This window comes from Canis lupus, chromosome 28 (genome assembly GCF_011100685.1).
Source record: "Canis lupus familiaris isolate Mischka breed German Shepherd chromosome 28, alternate assembly UU_Cfam_GSD_1.0, whole genome shotgun sequence".
NCBI classification, from domain to species: domain Eukaryota; kingdom Metazoa; phylum Chordata; class Mammalia; order Carnivora; family Canidae; genus Canis; species Canis lupus.
Window position 1 is genome coordinate 41,362,703 of NC_049249.1, and position 14,742 is coordinate 41,377,444.

The 14,742-nt window shown below is 69.9% G+C and overlaps 1 protein-coding gene across 1 annotated transcript; it reads right to left on the reverse strand.

The window, feature by feature from the left end:
* Positions 1–2,879: 2,879 nt before the first annotated feature.
* On the reverse strand, positions 2,880–14,468 carry ADAM8 (ADAM metallopeptidase domain 8). Its single transcript, XM_038579192.1, is given in 26 exon segments — positions 2,880–3,238; positions 3,470–3,547; positions 4,277–4,327; positions 4,524–4,589; positions 4,998–5,157; positions 5,575–5,683; positions 5,862–5,946; positions 6,559–6,636; positions 7,059–7,221; positions 7,565–7,646; positions 7,736–7,925; positions 8,042–8,131; positions 8,263–8,367; positions 8,369–8,441; positions 8,522–8,673; positions 8,824–8,905; positions 9,507–9,676; positions 9,773–9,841; positions 9,978–10,040; positions 10,369–10,552; positions 10,862–10,938; positions 11,031–11,109; positions 11,273–11,349; positions 12,044–12,147; positions 12,932–14,142; positions 14,339–14,468. Coding segments are annotated over 25 exon segments (2,481 nt in total). The 5' UTR covers positions 12,975–14,142; positions 14,339–14,468; the 3' UTR covers positions 2,880–3,187.
* Between the last annotated feature and the right edge of the window lie 274 nt (positions 14,469–14,742).

Below are 14,742 nucleotides of genomic sequence, written 5' to 3' on the forward strand. Positions count from 1 at the left end.
CAGCTCTCCGTCCTGCAGGGGCAGGCTGTGTAGACCTCTGAGCCCCCCTCCATCCACCGCGGTGCCCGGGTGCCGCCCAGATGCCACCGGACCCGAGTCTCCACGTGCCTCCCGGCTGGGGAGACCCAAACCTCGGGCCCTGCTGCACCCAGCTGCAAGCCCCGACGCGGGCCTCGGTGGCTGCGGGGCCTGGACAGTCTGACTCAGAGCTGCTGAGGTGGCTTGTGGCTCTGACGCAGCTTCCTGAGCCCCGCAGGGCCAGGCTCAGGCCGCAGGAGGTGGGGCGCGGGCAGTGGGAGCCGGGGGAGGGGGTGCTCCCAGCAGGAGGGTGCAGCCCCCTGCCATCCCGCAGGCCAGGGGACCCCAGAGCAGCACCAGGCCGTCTTGGGGGGTCGCCTGGAGCCACTCATCGAGGGCACTTCCCACTCTTCACATGCCCCCTCCCTGGGGAACCTGGGGCGAGCCCACAGGCGCACCCCAGAGCGCCTCTGCAGAACCCTCCACAGGAGGCCAGTGTGGCTGCCGCAGGATGTTGCGGCTCCGCCAACCACCTGCGTGATGCAACACCCCCCAGAGAGGAACTGCGCGGCCGCAATGACGGCAGCACAGCTCGGGGCTGGAGGGAACAAGGCCCACGTCTTCACTTGCCGATGGGGCGGGGGAGCTGGGGGGCAAGGGGCTGGGGGCCCTCGCGCCGCCCCTGAGCACCCCATGCCGCAGAGGCCCACCCTGAGCCTGCTGGGTGCAGGGGCCCTGGGGGCGCTGGGGGCGCTGGGGGCGGTGGGCAGCGGGTCACAGGGCCCCCAGCTCTCCCAGGCGCTCCAGCCCGGCCACCTTCACGTGCAGAACCTGAGAGCACGCGGGTCTGAGGGGCGCCGGCACCCCGGGAGCACCCCGACACCTGTGCGCAGCCTCAGCCCAGGCTGACAGCGGCGTGAGACCCACGGGTGACGGGTGACCGTGCAGCAGGGGGTTCTGGGCAGTGGGAAGGGAGTCGGGGCGCAGGACGCAGAGGAAGGGGTGGTCACGGGAGGGGCGGGCGCTCTCCCTCGCCCTGTGTTCCGGGCCCTGGCCGGGGGCTCGGGCAGGCTCTGCTTGGCTCTGCTCGGTTCATGGGTGCCGGACGCTGGACGGCAGGGGTGCGCGGGGGCCGCAGCACGTGCTCAGCCTGCTTCCGAGAGTCAGCAGCCCATGAGGACGGCCGCCCCGCGCCCCCCCGCCCCGCCTCAGCACAACGTCCCCTGCGGGAAGCACAGGCCCAGACAATGCCCCGGGCTGAGAGGGGGCAACGGTGCGTCTGCCCCAAACCCCCAAGAGAAGTGAGTGGTGCGAGGGCCTCACCCCTCGGACCCTGTCCCTCCAGGCACCTGGGTACTACCGGCAAGCGCGGAGGTGGTGAGGTCTGCCCACGGCCTGTCGGCACTGGCACCGTGGGGTCCCGGGCCCTGCGAGGATTTTAAAGGGTGCACAGTGAGGGGCGGCCAGCAAGGGGCGGGCACCGGCCCATCACTCCTGCTGCCAACACACCTGCCTGCGTTTCTAGTCACAGCCTCGGGTGGGGGGACAAACGGGACGGGAGACAGCCCGGCCCGGCCCAGCCTGGCAGTGGATGTTCGGCACAGAGTCTGCACGGCCCTGGGGCGGGCGGGTCAGGCCCGGGAAGGGCCAAGGGCTGGGGCTGCGCTGCCGTCTGCAGCCCAGGGCTTCAGCCCACCTCCCGTCGCGGCAGGGAGCCACATCCCAGCATGACCAACGCAGCAGGGTCAGAGGTCGTAGGCCCGCAGGCCCGTCCCCGCAGGCCCGGGCCCCAGAGCCCCCCGGGACAGCCTGAGGAACGCAGGGGCCCTGACCCTGCTCCCCACTGCAGCCCCGATGCAGTCCTGGGTCCCGCGCACGTCATCCTGCTGTCACTTCCTCAGGGTCCCCGTCCTTGCCCGCCAGGGCCGCTGCTTAGGCTCTTAGGCCGGTCCTCCCAGCGGAAGGGCCCGCTCACTGCCCGGCCTCTGTGCCCCAGAACGACGGCTGGGCCGGCGGGTGAGCGCCGTGGTCAGCTCGGGCTGGACTGGGACTGGCGCCCTGGCCCTGGCCGCTGCAGGGAGCCGGGAGGCTGCAGGGCCAGCGGGCCAGGGAGGGGGCGCCCTGCCTCGAGGACGCTCCAGGTCTGTGCTGCAGGCGGACGTGCTTGTGCAGGTCAACGGGCCGCGAGCATCACCGCAGCGGCAGGGGTGCGAGCTCAGCGCGGCGCGGAGCCTGGCATCCACCCCGCTTCCACCCGGGGCAGCGCCCGCGACCCCTGGGCAGAGGGGGCCGGAGACCCAGCGCGGCGTGGGCGCCCCGGGGGAGGAGCGGCTGCGGGGGAGCCCGGGCTGCGCCACGGCAGGGAGGCCGCGAGCCGGGCCGCCGGGTCTGACCGCCGGGCGCCCCCTGCGGCCGGAAGCGAGCGCCCTCGCCGCGGTCGCCGAGGTCCCGGGCCCGGTGGTGCTGCGGGCGGTGAGCGGGAGCCCGTCCAGCCGGGCGCGGAGGCCGCGGAGGGCGCGGAGGGCGCGGAGGGCGCGGAGGGCGCCGGGCGGCGGCGGCGGCGGCGGCGGCGGGGACTGCGCGCTCTGCCTGGAGGAGCCCGGCATGGAACGCGCCGGGCTGTTGGGGCCGTTGCCGGGAGACGGCGCCCGCAGAGCCCCGGGAGCCGGAAGGGGCGGGGCGACGGGCCGGGCTGTTGGGGCCGTTGCCGGGAGACGGCGCCCGGAAGGGGCGGGACCGCCAGCCGTTCCCTCGGGCCCCGGGGCCGCCGCCTCCGGGCGGGGGAGGGGCCCTGCTCGAGCCCGGGCGGGAAGGAGCGAGTTGACGAGCTCGAGCTCCGCGCCGCGTAGCACACTCTTCCATCACACTCTTCCATCGATTTAATGACAATCTCCCATTACTTAGAACTTGATCAATAACTTAATCAGAAAATATTTTTCAATGCAGTTTCAGCCTGGCCGCAGGTGCCCCTGGAGGGAGGGCCGGGTCCCGAGTAGGGGTGCAGCAGGGGCGCGGCCGGGGTCCCGGGTAGGGGTGCAGCAGAGACGCGGCCGGTCCCGCCCCGGCTCTTCCGTTAGCACCTCTCCGGGCTGACCTGCCCAGGGACGGGGCGGGGGCCCAGGCCGGGCGAGGCCCCTTCAGCAGACGCAGCAGCTCCGGCTCAGGCCCATCACCTCCTCTGCACCCGGGGCTTCAGAGCAACCTTGGGAGGACCCCCGCCCTGGGAGGAGGAGAGAGCCGGTGATGCTAACATGCATGTGCTCCCAGGAGCCACTTTAAAGCCTCTGGAAATGTGGGTCACGGCTCAGCAACAGGTGTCACCCATGTCCCCAGCGAGGCCATGTTAAAGCTGGCGGACGGTGAGTGTCCCCCACTCACTGGTAAGACGACCTTACCACCCCCGGTACCCCCCAGTCAGCCCGGGAGACCCAGCGCCCTGGGAGAGCCTTACCTGCGAGGCACCAGGGTTGGCAGCTCCAGCCCCGGGCTTGACGGGGGGCACCGGGGGTGGTAAGGTCGTCTTCACAACCTGGAGGACAGACCACGACACTCAGACACCGTCTCAAGCCAACCCGCGTCTGGAACAGGCTCTGCTCCTGGCCACCCCGCAGGCTTCTCAACAAGGTGCCCCCAACACACTCCCCAGCCCCTGGCTGCGCCAGGGACAGAACCGAACCCCATTCAGGGGCCTATCCCCCGACCTACCTCACTGCCCCACTCCAGTGTTTCCCAAGAAAAGCTCTTAAATGGCCAGAATGTGGGTCTTTGGAAGTTCAAGAGCCAGGAATTAACTACTGAACTTTGCATGTTTGTATTTCAGGCTTTGGAGGGGGGGGGGGCCAGGGAAGGCCCACTCCTGGGCACTGGCCACCCCACCCCTGCCCCAGGGAAGGCCCTCGGTGTGCACAGCTCCCTTGTAGCCTTGACTGCCACCACCACTCATTGGCCAGACCCCTTTCTGCCCCGTGGTCCCCATTTGTCCTGTCAAAGTCCCTCCTAACCCTATTTTTGCAGCTTTTCAGTACGTCTAAAATGAGTTTAGGGCCTCCAGACACAGGCAGACCCTGGAGGTCACAGAGGAAGGAGTCATCTGCTGAGCATCTCTCAAAGCATCTCTAGAAATCAGGCCCAAAGGGAAGCAGAGGACTTCATGATGGAGGAGCCGCACACACAGCAGGGTCTGGAGGGGCCCCACAGCCATAGAGGGGCCCTAGGCGCAGGGGTGGGGGGAGTCTCCCAAGTGGCCGAGGCTTCTCACCTGCTTGGGCTTCAGCTCAGGGAGGGGTGCGGCAGGAGGAGCAGGCCTGGGCTAGTGGGAGGGAGGAGAGCAGTCAGGCCCCCTGGGCACCCGGGTTTCTTTAGCACCATCGACCAGCCCAGCCGATGGGGCAGCTGCTGCCCTGGGGTCCCCGGCTCAACACATCCAGCCCCCAGCCCCTGCACTCCCCACCTCAGACCCACTGGGAACCCCCGATGGCCTGGCTGCCGGGCCCCCTGCGGCTCACCTGCTGTGGGGGCGGCCGGGTGTACACAGGAACCGTGAAGGCAGGGCTGCCCAAGGTGGCTGAAGGCTGCGGGGAGCAGGGGAAAGAGCCTGGGTCTCACAGGGAGCAGCGCCCCCAGCTCGGGACTCAAGGTTCCCTCCCTCCCAGGAAGAATACAGTGCGTGCAATGCACTGCCCCGCCCCACTGCCCAGCAGGGCCCAGCCCAGGTGCGACCCCCACACACCCTCCCTCAGCCTTGTGGAGGGGGCTCAGGTGCTGGGCAGCAACAGAGGGCGTCTGGGTCTTAACACCTCCCGACTGACCCCGCAGAGGCCGAGAGCCTCCGGACCAGGTTCAAGCTCCCGTCCTGTCCCTGGCTCCTGTGAGTTCTCAGACAGTCCACCCCAAAGCCTGCTTCTGCCTCCCTGGGGCAGCCCTAAGCTGCTGGCGGGATGGCCCAGGGATGGCCCAGGGAGCGGGGATGCTGTGCTTACAGCGAAGTGTGGCTGCTTAGGGGTCGCCGCGGAGGCCATGGGCCTGGCAGGCTGGCAGGGGTGGATGGTGGGGCCCGGAGCCCCACCCTTGGCCGGCACGCCTTGCCCCTCGTGGAACAGAGGGTTGGACAGCCCCTTGGCAGTTGTGGGCGCTGCACTCCTGGGGAGAAAGCACAGCTGGTCAGTGTGTCCTGGCCTGGGGCTCTGGGCCAGGGACTCAGGGGCTCCCATGTGTGTCCCTCAACCAGCAAGATGGGGCAAGGTCCCGAGGCAGCTCCGAGGCGGCGGCCCACCGTGCGCGGTGGAGAGCCGCTCCTGCAGAGCCCCCATCTTCCCAGGTGTTCTGGCACCGACTCGGGTGTGGACGGAGGAGCTCTGTCTGGGTTCACCACCTCTGCCTGTCACCAGCGCCTGTCACCAGCGCTTGTCACCTGCGCCCCGCCCCGCTCAGTGAGAGGCAGAGGCCCCGAGGCTGCCTCTCTTCATCCTCCCGCAGCAGCAGGGCATTTCCCAACCGTGTGGGCACGGGAAGTGCTCCTTGCACGTGATGGTATTTTGCAACCCGCAGCCGACTCACCTCCTACAGCTGGGGATCCAGCCCTTCCGGTAGAGGAGCATGGCCACCAGGAGCGCCAGAGCCAGCAGCAGCACGAACATCAGCACGCCCACCAGAAGGTCCCTGGACCCTGTGCGGCGTGGGAGGCCAGGTGTCAGAGAGCCCCGAGTCGAGGACTGCAAACCCAAATCCTTAGCAGTGCCCCGAGGGGCCTGGGGGCACAGGGTGTCCTCCACCCTGCCCGGTGCTCTGAGGGAGGACCCCATCAGGCTGTGTAGGCATGAAGGCCCCAGGGCGGCCGGGCCCACCTGTGTGCCTTTGCGGCAGCAGCTCTGTGCAGTAGGGTGGCGCCCAGCCCGGGTGGCAGTGGCACTCGTCCTTGTGGTTGCACACCTGGGGGTGAGTGGGGGTCAGGGCCCGGCCTGACCGGTGGGGCCCTGGGACAGGCCGTAGGGTCTGCTGAGGGGCACCCCTACCCCCTGGACCTCCACACCCCATCCGCTGCACCGCCCAGGGCCCAGCAGGCCAGGCCCCAGGCCAGAGAGGGGCTCTGCTGTGGCCCCGCCGATGGAGCACAGACCCGGCTCCCCCGTGGGGCTGCCATAACCAAGGGCTACGTCAAAGGTGCTGACGGCAAGGCGAGCACGTAAGGCCCACAGGGCACACCCCAGCCCCTGCCGTTCCGAGCTCTCAGGGGCCGACTGTCCCCGCATCACCTCACGAGTTATTGGTTATCAAGAGCTGATCGCGCTAGTCCATGTTCCAGATTGTTTCAAGCCTGCGCAGCCTGTGCCCATGTGTCCACCGGCACCACTGCCCTGGGCCTCCGTGCTCACCGGGGACGCCCAGTCCCCCCAGTTCCAGCCAGCAGGCCCAGCTGGGCTTCTCGCACGCCCCCAGGGCGCTGGCTCTGCCCCTGCCAAGCCTGGGCTCGCCTCCAGCCCGGCCCACCAGTCTCCTTCAGCCCCAGGGGGCGGGGGGCGGGACCTCCCCCGGCTCACGTACCCCATGGTTGTTGCACTGGGCGGAGCAGTTCCTGGATCTGTAAACTTGCAGCTGCTGGCAGAGTCCTTTCCAGCAAATCTGGGGGGCAGCAGGGGGCTCCTTAGGCAGACGTTCCAGACCCACCTCCACCGGCAGCTGAAGCCGACCATGGCCACCGCCTCCAGGGCCGCCCGGTCCCCGCTCCGTCTGCTGGCCAGCCAGCCCACCGCCGTGCCCGGGGCCAGAGGCCTGGCCTCCGCCATGCCCAGGGGTGTGGAATGCAGGGCAGAAGGGTCTTCAAGCCCCGGGAACTAAGGGCGGGGTTTCCGGAGCCCCCCACCCCCCCGCCCCTACTGAGTCTCTACTGGGAACATAGAGGAATCTGTGTGCACGGCCCTTGGACCAGGGGCTCGCCCACGAGGAACGTGCATCTAGGACCTGGAGGTCCAGCAGCCTGACCGCCTCATAGGACACGTCCAGGCCCACGTCTGGGTCACAGCCAGCCGATGCCCTGTCCTCACCCTGTCCTCGCCGCACCGGGTGCCCTCAGGCACTGGCTCATACTGAGCACCTCCCTCCAGGACGAGAGCCTGGCAGGTGCCTGTGGGGAAGGTCATGGCGCAGGAACTCCGTTCCAGAGGCTTCTGTCCTCCCTCACAGTAAAGGATGCCACACTTGTTGACTCTGTGGAGAGAAGCATGCCATGCCACCAGCCCTGCTGGGTCTGCTGCCTGGGGCATGTGGACCCCCCCTTTGGAGGACCCGGAGGGCTACACAAAACGGGGCCCAGAGCCCTGGGACAGGCTATAGGGTCTGCTGAGGGGCATCCCTGCCCCAGGCCCAGCCCCAGGGATGCAACCCTCCCTCCCACGAGGGCAGATGCTCAGGCCTGGGGGTTCTGGGGGCAGGTGGACCTCCTGGAGAGCCCCTGCTCCCCCCGATTCAGGGCAGCCTCTTGGGCAGCCCCACACACAGGGACAGCCTGTGGCCCTGGACCCAGGGGAGCCAGCCACAGATGAGCACTTACCTGCTGAAGTCAGGAAGGGAACTGCCCTTGCAGCCTGGAGAGAGTCTGTAGGCGTAGCATGTCTCTATGGCAACCCGGGAGCCTGTGGGGGCCAGGAGGTCAGTCCCCCAGCTTGGGACGCGCAGCCCCCTGCAGGCCTGCGGGTCCACGGCCGGAGCGCACAGGCCTCACCTGTCCCCCACAAGTCCTGGCACCTCTGGGTCAGCGAGGGACAGACCCCGTTGTAGCAGTAGCCTCCTGGGCAGGGCGTGCCATTCTCCTGGAAGACGTCCTCCGGGCACGCTGGCTGCTGGCCATCACAGTACTCCTCAAGGTCACACGCATCCTTTGTGGGGCGGCACAGCTCACCGGCAGGGGTCACCTGCGCAGCGGAGCAAAGCTCACGTGGGGAACGCAGGCCCCCACAGACCCACGCTTGCCCTGCTGTGGGCCATGTCCTCGGCCCCCTCACCCCGTGGCCGGGGGCGCCGCACTCACCCTGCACTCACGGCAGCAGGCGCCCTGCGCACACTCGGCCCCCGCAGCCAGCCGGCAGGTGGTGGCGTTGCAGCAGGGGTTCTGACAGGCCTGGGGAGTGGGGCAGGGCCCCGCAGAGATGGGAGTGGGCTCCGGGCTGACCCGGGACCGCCCTCCAGAGGCCCCCGCGGCTGGTTACGGGGGTCAGAGCACGCGGATGGGCGGGCGCCCTCGTCCTGTACCTGGGGCGGGCCGCAGTCGCACTGCTCCCCACGCTCCAGAAACCGGTTCCCACACACGGGGTCGCCCACCAGCCGGTCGGGGTCCGGGGCGTTGGCCAGGCAGGCCGGTCCGTGGCTTCTCCATGAAAACCTCCAGGTCCGTGCGGCTGCAGTGGCTGAACATCTTAGGGAACTCGGTGCTGGGGGTGCAGGGTGGTGCCTGTCAGGGGGTGGTGGGGGCGCCCAGGCAGCCCACCCTGCGCACAGCCCCTGGCCTCACCCGATGCTGGCCGCCATGACACAGCCGCCGCCCTCCTGGGGCACCGGGCAGTAGCAGCCTTGAATGTTGTCGTCGTGGTCCATGCCCAGGTTGTGGCCCATCTCGTGGGCCATGGTGGACGCCACGCCGACGGGGTTCCCTAGGCTGTGGTCCTAAGGGAGAGGCGGCGGGGGCTGATGCGTCCCGCCCGCCGCCCGCCCCCACCCGGGCTGGGCACTGCCCCCCAACACCTCCTAAAGCATCAGCGCGTCCTCCAGGGGAGGCAGGTGCGCTGACCCTCCTCGCCCAGACCCCCTCCGCACCTGGTTCACAGCCCCAGAGTCCCGGGAGCACATGGCCGACACCTTGGCCAGTCCCACGGTGGTCCCGGTGAAGTCGACCCCCCTGAAACAGCAGTGCCCCAATGTGGACGCCCCGAAAACTGCCTCCCTCCCTGGGTTAGGGTCTGGGCTCTGCGCCTGGCACCGAGCACCCAGCACGCCCCGCCCACTGCCGGCCTTGCCCCGCCCACGCCCCGCCCACGCCCGGCGCCCCGCCCACTGCCGACCTTGCCCCGCCCCCGCCCGGCGCCCCGCCCCCGCCCGGCGTCCCGCCCACTGCCGGCCTTGCTCCACGCCCCGCCCACTGCCGGCCTTGCCCCGCCCCCGCCCGGCGCCCCGCCCACTGCCGGCCATGCCCCGCCCACTGCCGGCCTTGCCCCGCCCCCGCCCCGCCCGGCGTCCCGCCCACTGCCGGCCTTGCCCCGCCCCCGCCCGGCGCCCCGCCCACTGCCGGCCATGCCCCGCCCACTGCCGGCCTTGCCCCGCCCCCGCCCGGCGTCCCGCCCACTGCCGGCCTTGCCCCGCCCCCGCCCGGCGCCCCCGCCCACTGCCGGCCACGCCCCGCCCCCGCCCCCGCCCCCCCACTGCCGAGCCGGGGATGGGGGCGCCCTCCGCTCTGCGCCCAGGCACCTCCCCGTGCCCCCCCCCCCCCCCCGCCCACGTACGTGATGAGCTGTGCGTTGTCGTGCTGGTGCCGCCCCACCAGGTTCTCCACCCGCCACCGGAGGAAGTTCTCCAGGGTGGTGTCGGGGTTGGAGCTCACATGAATCTCGTCCCGATGGTTCCAGATCTGCAGGCCCACCAGGAAGACCCGGAAATCGAGCTCCTGGTAGAGCTGGGAGGGCAGGAGAGCGCGCGGTCAGGCTCAGGGACAGCGGAGCCCCTGCCACACCCCCCTCCGCCCCTGTCCCTCGGGGGAAGCAGCGCCCACCTTGTCCACGTGGTTCACGACCTCCAGCACCCGGCTGCGCACAGCGGCCCTGCTCCCCAGCTTCTGGAACTGCAGGGCGGGGGACCCTCAGGGGCCGGTGTCCCATCCGCAGGCCCGCTCCCGGCCTGCCCCCCCACCCTCCACGGCCTGCCCCCCACGGCCTGGCCCCCATGGCCTACCCCCCCCCCCCCCCGCCCCCCACTACCTCTGTGCTGTCCACCACCACATACAGCTCCACGTAGCGGGTGTCTCGGGCCAGTGGCCAGTTCTGGGGACACAAGAAACTGGTCAGCGGCCCCAGCCACAGTCCCCCTGGCCCGGGCCGGGTTTTCACACAGTGACCTATGCTCGGGTCCTGTGGCGGGCACCCTGCTCAGGACTGGGGGTGCCCACCCAGAGGCTCCAGCACGGGCTCACGAGCGACTTCTGTAGCCGCCGGCGAAGCCAGGCCCATCGGCCACAGGGACCACACGGAGACGCCCAGGCCGTGGGACTGGGGACGGCAGGTAGAAGCCCCCTGAGCCGGGCACAGGGGCAGTCGGGATGCGGGGTCCCAGTGCCCAGGGGTGGGGAAGCGGGCCCAGGCCTGCCCTCACCCGGGGCCGGAAGGCCGCTGACACCCGAGGCCCCAAGGCCTTCTCCAGGCTGCTGTTGCTGACCCCGCAGGTCCCGGCCTTCTGCAGCAGGTGCTCCGCTCGGTACAGCGCGTGCTGCACCTCTTCACCGCCCCCCTCCAGCGGCTCGATGAGGTGCACGGTGGAGCCAGCCCGGAAGAAGCCCCTGAGGGCAGAGGGGAGCCAGGGGCTGAGTCAGCATGTGTGCCCGCCCCAAGGGCAGGGGGCTCCTCTGGGGGCTCCCCCCACGCTGGGAGGGTCGGTGAGGGGCACACGGCAGGGTGGGGAGGGGCATCCGGCCCAGGGAGCCTGCAGCCTGGGACCTGTGACGCCAGCGACTGGTGCCAGGTGCCAGCGATGGTGACGCCAGCGGCAGGAAGGTCGCCATGCCCAGCCGGGCCCTCCTCCCTCCTGACCCCCCCAGCTTCTCTAGAGCGGTGGGGGCGCCAGGCCTCCCCCGGTGTGCGGCACCCACCTGAGGCCCGCACAGGTGCTGAGGCTGGCGGCAGAGTCCTGCTGGCCCTCCACGTGGCCCTGGTAGAAGCAGTGATCCTTGCGGGAGGGAGGGGGCGTGAGGGGGTGTGAGCGGGCACAGCTGGGTCCCCCTCTGCCCGCCTCCCGGAGGGCGGCCCCGGGGCTCATACCTGCCTTTGTACCTGCTCCACCACCTGGGAGCCGTTGGCAGCCCTGTAGGTCTCAGTGTAGCCCGAGCCCACCAGGTCCCTGGAAAAAAGAGCCACTGTGATGCCTTGGGCCCCCCTGTCTCCCCCAGAAGCTGCCGCGGGCATGGAGGAGAGGCCGGGCCAGGGAGCCACATGCCTAGGACGTGAGGATGCTGGGGGGCAGGGGTGGGACCAGCCTGGGGTGCTGCGACCCCTCCACTCACCTGTTCTTCCGCAAGTGCAGGGTGAAGGTGTGCTCTTGGGCCCCAAGGACGTAGCTCACACTCTCTGGGTACAGGTCCTGAGCCAGGGCACAGAGAGGGGTCCAGCGTGAGGGGCCTGCCCCCTGAGATCTGAAAGCCCCTCATGGAACCCTGGGGGCGTTCAGCGTTGGGCTAGTATTAGGAAGCTGGGGCCAGGCAGGCTGGAGCTCTACCTCAGTCTCCCCATCTGGGCACACAAGTAACCACGAGGATCCCGTACCCCCGGGAGCAGGGGGAGGGGGAGACGGCGCCCCCTGGCAGCCCTGATCCAAGGTAGCAGAGGAGATGGGGGCAGGCGCCTGATGGAGCACCCCAGGGCAGTGACCTCTTGGGACAGGATGGGGCGAGGGCCCAGGGCAGTAGAAAGCTTTCCCCAGACGCTGAGGTCAGGACGGTGCTGTCCCTCACGCACCCACACCCACGTGGGTTTCAGGAATGCCCCAGGCCACCTGGCTTGGGGAATCCCAGCCCGAGGTGTGTCAGCACCCACAGGCAGGGTGAGCCATTCCCTCTGGCCCTACAGGAGGAATTTGACTAATCTAGCCAGAGAGTGAAACTGGGCCCAACCCCTCCCGAGGGCAGGGTGAGGCAGGATGCAGGGAGGGGAGGCCTGGGGGTGGAGGGAGAGGGGCAGAGGCGCCTCACCGCTGGCTGGGGCTGGGAGCTTAGCGGCACCACAGGCTCCGAGGACCCAGGACAGAGCCCCCAGGCCAGCATCCTGGGGAGACCTACCAGGTGGGAGGGCAGGGCTCGGCGGGCTCGGGGCGCTGGCAGACGTCGGGGCCACACCACCTCGTACTGCTCCACATGGGGCAGGGGGGGCCTGGGGGCGGCCACTGCAGGAGAGAAGGGGCTCAGCGGGCCTCCTGGGGCGTCCCGGGAGACCTGGCTCCCCTGCCCCAGGTGGGGCCCAGCGGGCTGCCGCGGACGGCTCCTCCCCCAGGCCTCAGGCTGACCCTCCTGGGGCCCGGGGGTAGGTCTGGCCATCCTGCCCGTCCCAGCGTACCCCGTAACTGCACCCACCTGAGGAGCCCCTGGGCCTGCCTGGATCCAGGGCTCCTGGGGACCCCACCACAAACGGGCCTGGGAGTGGGGGGAGGACCGGAGCTGGAGCTTCCTCCACAAGTCACTCTGCGAGACTCAAGACTCTACTTGGTCTCTCTTAGGGTGTTAACCGGAGTGTCTCCCACCATCACCGCCCACCCCGGGAGAATGGGCCCCCTCCAGCCTGGAGCTGGGAGCCACGGAAGCCAGCCCAGAAAGCTCCCGGCAGCAGCGGCCGCGGGACCGAGGAGGGTCCCCACGTGGCTAGACCACCCCTCTCCCTCCCTCTCCTGCCTGCCCCCAGCTTCAGGTCACTGCTCCCCAGGCTGGGGGCTCTGGGCGGAGGGGGCAGTCACCCCAAGGTTCCGGGGGAGAGGAGTCGCCACCCTGACCAGCGCTGGAGAAATGCCCCAGGCGGCTTCTCCCCAGTTCCCCTTTGAAGTTCCGTCTGCCACCTTGGGCCCTGCCGGTGACGGCTCCCTGCTGCGCGCCCCACCCGCCGCTGACCCAGAGCTGGGTGCCGGAGGCCAGGGGACCTGCCCGCGCCCAGGACACCGGCCCCTCGCCCGCACTCACCTTGCAGACACAGCGCGAGCAGCTGGAGCCCCAGGCGGCGCATGGCCCGGGCGCGCTCCGGGCGCACGGTGGGGATCCGGGGCCGAGACCGGGGGGAGCGCGTGGATCCGGGGCCGGGACGTGAGCGCTCCGGGCTCACGGTCGGGATCCACGGCCGGGACCGGGAGGAGCGCGGGGTTCCAGAGCTGGGACGTGAGCGTGCTCCGGGCTCACGGTGGGGATCCGGGGCCGGGACCGGGGGGAGCGCGGGGATCCGGGGCCAGGACGGGGGCGTGCTCCGGGCACACGGCGGGGATCCGGGGCCGGGACAGGACCTGAGCGCCGTGTGTGGGATCCAGGTTCCAGGGACGCTGTGCTGGCGGGAGGCGGCTCTGTGCTGGGGACTAGGTCCCGCCTCGGTGCCCCGCCCCGAGACGAGCCCCCGGCCCAGAGCTTATCAGCTTACCGGCCCCTCCGACGCCGGGAGGGGCGGGGCTTGGGGCCCACGGGGTGGGGCTCGCTCTCAGGGTTCACTGCGTCCCTCCTGGGCCCCTGGGGACTCCTGATCGGCGCCTGGCGTCCAGCACGGGGTGGGGGGAGGATAGAATGAACTGACGGGGTGGCGGACAGACTAAGCCCGGCCCCTCCTTGCAAGCCTGCGCCCTGCCCCATGCAGGTGAGGAGGCACAGGGTCGCCCTCAGGCCTGCTGGCCCAGTGGCCGCCAGGGGCTTGGGCGCGGCTGTGGGTGGTCGCAGGGGGTGTTCAGGTGCGGATGCGCCCTCACTTCCAAGGGAACAGAAAGCTGCTCACACAGCACCCCGAGCCTCTTCCTGCCCTGCGGGAAGGCAGCTGCCGCGCACCCTGGCTTCTCTGGTGGGTCCCTGTCACCTGGGCTCCCTGACCTCCTAAAGCTGAATCTCCACGGTGCGAGGCGCCCAAGCCGTGCTCTGGACACGCTCCCTGGGGTGACGGCACATCAGGTGTGAGCGTGTGCTGGCCAGAGGTCAAAGTTTAGCAGACCGGCATTTCCCCCAAAGCAAATCGCATAAAAAAAAAGGCAGGAGGGGCTTGCAGACTTTGAGCAGCCCGAGCAAGGTGACAGGCTAGAGGCGGTCTGGACGCATGGGCCCTCCCGGCGCTGACACACCACTTCCCCTTTCCAACAAGGTATGGGAGCCCCCGCCTTCCCAGCGATCTTGATCTCATTTCCTTCCTTGTCTGTCGCAATTATCTAAGAAAAAGTCAAAGGCAAAGCCCTGTATCAGCAAAACCCAAAGCCGCTGTGGATGCACCAGCGCCCCAGGCAGCTGACCAGGCCGCCACGTGCAGCTGACGCCAACAGCCAGGAGCAGCACGGCCTCCTCCCAGGACGCAGGACCCCACACAGCCCACAGAACACGCCTCGTCCCCCTTCCCGCCCTCCCCACCTGCAGCTCCCAGGCACCAGGCTTGCCCCAAGCCGAGAGCCAGGGGCTGCTCTGCTCTCAGTGCGAGGTTTGCACGTCGGGGCTCTGCGCCTTCAGCCCACAGGCCACCCCCGGGCACGCTGCAGATTGGAAGAGGAAGCAGTCTGGCTTGCAGGGGGAGCTGCGGCCAGGCTGCAGGTGCCCACACCCCTGTCGTGAGGGGGGACCCAGCCTCCAAGAACCTGCTTCTCATTCCTCCTTGCCTGCCAGGACTCCCCCACCCCCAAACAGGTGGTCAGAGCTGAACTGGGACAGTGACACAGGACCTCTGGCAGGTGGGCAGCATGGCGGGAGCACCAGAGCAGGGGGGTCCCAGCTGTGGGGCAGGATGGGGTCAGGTCCCAGCCACCACCTTGGGCGCTCCT